This window comes from Silene latifolia, chromosome 10, assembly GCF_048544455.1.
Source record: "Silene latifolia isolate original U9 population chromosome 10, ASM4854445v1, whole genome shotgun sequence".
Taxonomy (NCBI): domain Eukaryota; kingdom Viridiplantae; phylum Streptophyta; class Magnoliopsida; order Caryophyllales; family Caryophyllaceae; genus Silene; species Silene latifolia.
Genome location: NC_133535.1, coordinates 25,246,831 through 25,253,194, shown reverse-complemented (window position 1 = coordinate 25,253,194; position 6,364 = coordinate 25,246,831). Strand labels below are relative to the sequence as shown.

The 6,364-nt window shown below is 37.1% G+C and overlaps 1 protein-coding gene across 1 annotated transcript; it reads right to left on the bottom strand.

The window, feature by feature from the left end:
- LOC141607304 (uncharacterized) lies at positions 1 to 438 on the bottom strand. Its single transcript, XM_074426658.1, has one exon. It carries the CDS (start codon positions 436 to 438, stop codon positions 1 to 3), a length of 438 nt encoding a protein of 145 aa, XP_074282759.1.
- Between the last annotated feature and the right edge of the window lie 5,926 nt (positions 439 to 6,364).

Genomic DNA, 6,364 nt, shown 5'->3' with positions numbered 1-6,364 from the left:
TCAACCGAGAGGTGTATTACCCCGACTAATAGCATTCAAATCTTTGCGGAGTTGGTAAATCTCTATAGCATTTACATCACCATATCTTTCAATCAACTCATCCCATAGTTCTTTGGATGAATTAGCATAAGACATATTTTCTTTGATGTCATCATCCATAGAATTACGCATCCAATGTCTAACAAGAATATCACAACGCATCCATTGATGGAACTTTTTATCAGAATTGTCAGGCTTTTTAACAGACCCATCTATGAAACCTTCTTTGTTTTTGGAAATCAAAGCCACATATGTATCCCTCTTCCAATTCAGAAAATTACTACCATTAAACTTGTAATCTATCAGTTTCAAGTTAGGTTGATCATTGGTAGAGAGGAACAAAGGGTCATCAAAGAAACCATAAGGAGAAACTTCAGAATTATCAATATTCTCAGGCATTATGATGATCAACAATCAAGCACTATCACAGAATTTGATCAAGATGATAGAATGGAAGCAAGAAAGAAGAAGAAAAATCGTTACCAGAATGAAGTAAGATGATGAATGTACAGCGGAAGAAATAAAGAACTTAACAACCCAGAATCGAACTCGCGATTGATACCATATAGAACTCCATTGATGTAAACATATGAATGTAATATGAATGATGAAGAAGAATATTGTTGTTATTATTGAATATGATTTTGTAAAACATTCGAAGTGCTTACAATGAGGGGATTCCTCTGCTTATATAGTCAGCTAATCAGTTAGATAGTTTGTTAGGATATAACTAACTAGAGTTAGTTAGTCTTAGTTAGTTAACCCTCTTAGTTAGTTATTCCTCTATCTTAATAGATATATAACCAACAAAGTGGTCTTGAATCCTTGATACAAACATACAACGACCAAGAGCCAAGCGAACAACACCAACTAAATAATAAAAAAGGTCTACTTATCTAAGATGGCCGTGAGTCAGGTATGTAATAGGGGCTACTCTTGGTAGCAAACACACCCATATCAGGGTCCATGCAATAAGCAGTCCATGGAATAATATTATGTAACGAAATCAACACAAAACAAATTACATAGATGAAACACGAATAAATAGACCAAAATCCAAACACATTCTGAGTGATGCACACCGCGATGGCCGCCACAAACTTGAAGAATCCGAAATCAACAGCCCGACCACTATAACCCTTAAGAACCACCATGAACGGTGTAGTACACGCTTTACGCAGCTCACCAATGCAAAAACATTCAATCAGAAAACCAACAAGCCCGACAAAACAAGAACTACTGTCCCTGATCAACGGGGCCGTAAATAACCATCCATAAGAAAACGTGCATATGCCGTTTGCGATTGACACAAATAAAGGCTTTATATTGTATGACTCATCTGATGAAGTTTTCGAGTTGTTAGGAATAAGCCCTGCAAAATTCATTAACAACCCAACCTTCCAAATTACTGAGAATAGCAAGATATCGTGTGCCCATGATGCTAAGGAATTGCTATCTTCGATTGTACGGTACTCCGAAATGAGTGGGGAGATCCATAGTAAAAAACCACCAACACCGCTAAGCATCACTAGTTTAATTGAAACTACTCTTGTTTGTTGCATTTTTGTTTTCTTGTTTTTTGTTTTGCTGTTTTAATTGAAACTACTCTTGTTTTTTGTTTTGCTGTTTTTAAACCAACAAGGCAGAGGTCCAGGACTCCACCTTTAAGGCCACCCCTCCCAGACCATCCCTCCTTTTCCGTGATCCCACGGCCTTTCTTGCTATGTCCTGGACCTCTGCCTCGTCCCATAGTCTTCCACCCTCCTTACCCGTGTTTACCTCTGCCTCTTACTACCCTTGTAGTTGGGCCCTTCCCCCGCCTTGTTGGTTTAAAATTAACGTTGATGCGGCTTTCTCCCCCCCTCTCCTCCCTTGCTTGTATTGGGTGTGTGGTCAGGAACGATTCTGGGTCTTGGGTGCGGGGTTGGTCTAGTCGGTTTCTTGCTCCTTCCCCCTTTGTTAGTGAAGTATTAGCCATTAGGGAGGGTCTAAGAGCCGGCCTTGTGTCCATGGATAGTTTTATTATTGCCTCGGATTGCCTTAATGCGGTTACTACTATTTTGAGCAAGGCTCAGCCTTGTGGTCAATTTGCTAATGTTATTCTTGAGTGTAGGGACCTTTTGGAAAGCTCCCCCCGCTTGAAGATCGTCTTTGAGAAGAGATCGGCCAATGCCGTCGCGGATGCTCTCGCTAAAGCCGGCTTAGTCGATAGTAGTCCTAGTAATGGTTGTATTAATTGGGACGTTGCCCCTCCTTTTGTTCTTCGTTTATGTACTAATGATTTTGTTACGGCCATTGAGCCGCTACCTCCAGACCCCCCTCCTTGATGTAAACTGAACTCTTTGTTCTTGTGGTTGTTTTAATTTAAGTTCTTCCCTCCTTCCAAAAAAAAAAAATAAAGGAGCTCTCATGATCTCAAAAAAAAAAAAAAAAAGTTCTCATCAACTTCTATATTCACGGCGTTAATTTTGAATTTTATTGGCAAGTTGTTAAAGGGTAGTCAACAAATTTTGTACTCCCTCCATGGCTGTCATTTAGAACAATTACTTCGTAGTAATTAAGAGGCGAAAACATCGCAAATAATGTAGCTAACCCAAATACGAATGTTGACATTAGTTAACAACATATTAGTCGACATTGGCTTTGGACATTATCAACTCGCTGATTTTATTAGTTGCTCCCTCCGTACCGTGATTTATTTATTAATTTTATTTTAGGGTGTCTGATTCATTTATTTATATTTCTACATTTGAAAAGTTTTTTATAGGTAAATTTGGTTATCCAATAACCTTATTGTCCGCTTGTCATATATTACCTACAACCTCAAATGACCCCCTCCTCGATTTTACTTTGGCCTTGTGCGAAAATTATTAAATGTAAATAAGTGACCGAGACGGAAGAAATAACATAAGACATTCGTTTTTCAAAGTATTATAGAGTATATTCTAATAGAATGATGATCGTAGCCCTATTTTGCACCTATACCCTAAAATATTTCAGGAATTTTGGGGCCAATTAACAAATTCTCTCATAGGATCCATAAAATTTCAAGAAGTTGTTGAAGCGAATACATCTTTGTTATAATATGTGAGAAATTGACTCATAGAATGCCCTAGGCTCCCAGTTAATAGATCCTACAATTAGTTGTATTCAGTTGTATGCTCTACAACCCGAGCTATATAATAAAATTTCGTAATTTATTTTCGCAGTACATATTTTACTCATTACAGTACTTTTTGTATCATATTTTCCATTTGTCTACACCTATTGAAAAACATCAAACATAATTCTCTCTATTCCAAACCCTACCTCTTCTTAAAATAAACAAATTTATTCAATTCTGAATGATAATTTGAATGTTAAAATGTATATTCAATTTGTTAATTCGCTAATTAGGGATGGAGGAGTCCCAAATCTCAATCAACCGTCTCTCTATGTCACGTTTTGATGTCGAACACAAATCAAATGACAAAGGAGGGTGGAGATTTGGGGATTACACATGCAGTACAATTTGGAAATACAAGGCAACAGGGGTTATTAGAGATAGTGTTGATAGGCTTAGACGTTGTATGTGTTTTTCTTTTTTCTTTTTGAATATTATTTAGGCAGTACGTTTTGTACAGTTTCAGTGACGGTAGTTTCAGTTGTTGACCGTGTTAAAGGGTAGTGAAGGGCGGTCATGGTTGATGACGGTAGTTAACGGCGGTCATGGGTGAGAAATTAGAGGAGATGGTAATTAGGAGGAGAAAGTTAGAGAGAAGTGAGAGAAAAATTAGTGGGGAAATGAGAAGGGTATAATGGTAAATAGTGTACTACGATGAGTAAAATGTGTACTGCGGAAATCACCACCCTAAAATTTTTGAGGTCCACAACGCAGGTCCAAGAGGGTTCCACTCAATTGGCAATAGAGGGAGTAACCTCTTGTCTTATAAAGTGACGATTCTTCTCCTCTTTTATCAATGTGGACAACCCTCATATGTGGAACTTTGAGTTTCTTCACACTCCCTCTCACATGTGAGGCCCACTTTTCACACAGTCTGGACAAATTCAACTAAGCAACTTTGCTCGTCCAGCTGTAACTTGGCCCAGTATTAATTCACTCAGACCGGACAAATTCAACTTAGCAAGTTTGCTCGTCTGTCTGCAAACTTTGGCCCATTAAACCCAGGTCTTTAGCCGTGGGCTCTGATACCATGATAGATGAACCATCTCAACCAAAACCTTAAGGTGATGACATGAGGCTCAACTATTATAATTATTCCTATTACTCTCTTAAACATGAAAAAAATTAACTTTAAAAAGCTCAAAAAAATTACACATAAACTGAATAAGATATAAATTAGTTGGATGATGCTATTGTACAGTAAAAGTATAATGTTATTTGTGCTAGGGACGAAGCTAAGGCCTGGCCGGATGGGCCATGGCCCAGGTGGGGATTTCAAGAATAAGTAGCAAATAGTACTAAAAACTAGCATCATTATCACTAGTTTCATAGTGGTAAAGGCTTTGTGCCACTCATTGGATCCCTGCGTCTTGTGTTCGACTCCAAGATCAAATTGCTTTTTATTTTTTATCTATAAAATATGGAGTAAGCCTATTAAATAGATCAATGTATAACTTAATAATTACATTAAAATAATATTAACTTTTATGTTTCGATATATAACCTAATCTTGAAATCTTAATAAATATCGGAAATGCTAAATTAATGGTATAAGGTCTATGATAAAAGAGGATTGACGGAGACGAAGTGAAAAGCGGCCCGGGTCATGATCTTAGCCTAGCTTCGTCCCTGGCCTAGGGTCCCAACTTTTGGATCCCAAAGCGAAAGAATTCTCCACTTTATGCCATGGATGAATTAATCCTCCCTTATTTTCATTTCGAATGGCATTTCCGATAAGGATAGAGCAAGCAAAGATTTATTTTGCATTAAATTTTAGGGACTTCTTACGCTAAAGAAACAATGCCACTAGTTTGATCACTGCCGAAAATAATGCCTGATTTTTTTTTTACAGAGCTGTTACGAGATATATATATACGCAACTTAACATCTCTATTTTGAATTCTAGGAACACAATAATAAAATGAAGGAAGGCAAACAATCTCAATTTCGAACTCTAAAAAGACCACAATATAATGATAACTATGATGAGTATGTAAAATATATAACCAACAAAGTGCTCTTGAATCCTTGATACAAAATCGACCAAGAGCTAAGCAAACAAGGCCAACTAAATAAAATAGAACAATAATAATAAGAGGTCAAAATGTCAAAGTTGTTTGTGAGCCAGGCACATAATAGGGACTACTCTTAGTAGCAAACACGTCCATATTAGGGTCCATGCAATAAAATGTCCTAGGAATAATATTATGTAAAGAAATCAATACAAAACAAATGACATAGATGAAGCACGAATAAATAGACCGAAAACCGAACACATTCTGAGTGACGCAAACCGTGATGGCCGCTACAAACTTGAAAAAACCGAAATCGACAGCCCGACCACTATAACCCTTAAGAACCACCATGGACGGTGTAGTAGATGCCTTTCGCAGCTCACCAATGCAAAAGCATTCAATCAGAAAACCAACAAGCCCGACGAAACAAGAACAACTCTTCCTGGTCACCAGGGCGGTAAAAAACCATGCATAACAAAACGTGTAGAAGCCGTTTAAAATTGAGACAAAGCGAGGCTTTATATTGTATGAGTCGCATGATGATGAAGTGTTGGAGTTGTTAGGATTAAGCAGTGCAAAACTCATTAACCAACCCAGCTTCATTAAACCTGAGAATGCCAAGATTGCATTTGCCCTTCCTACAAAGGAATCACTATCTTCGATTTTGGTACCAGCGTACTCCACAAGGAATGAAAACATCCATAGAAAATAACTACCAAGAGCGCAGAACATCACTAGTTTAACTGAAACTACTTTTGTTTGTTGCATTTCTACTTGGGGGTTACGGAATGTCGTCAACGTTTAAAAACGAATAGTCGACTTTAAAAAAAAAAAAAAAACATCTCCGAATGAAGACATACTCGCGATTAGTAGAGTATTAACTACTAAAGTGGATCTACGACGACCAAGTCCCAATCTTGACTAAAAAATAATGTGAAGGCAGTTGTTGAGAATTAAAGCTTAAGACCTATTCTTGCGTTCCATGTTAACATCCGTGATTTTATTAGTTATGATTTTTTTTTTATTATCACTAAAATTTTAGAAAAATGGTCTCTCTCATTAAAGTTATTGAGAGACCAATTTTATTGTACATATTATATACATTTTCTTCCCTTTTTTAATATGAAAAATGAAATAGTGTTACAGG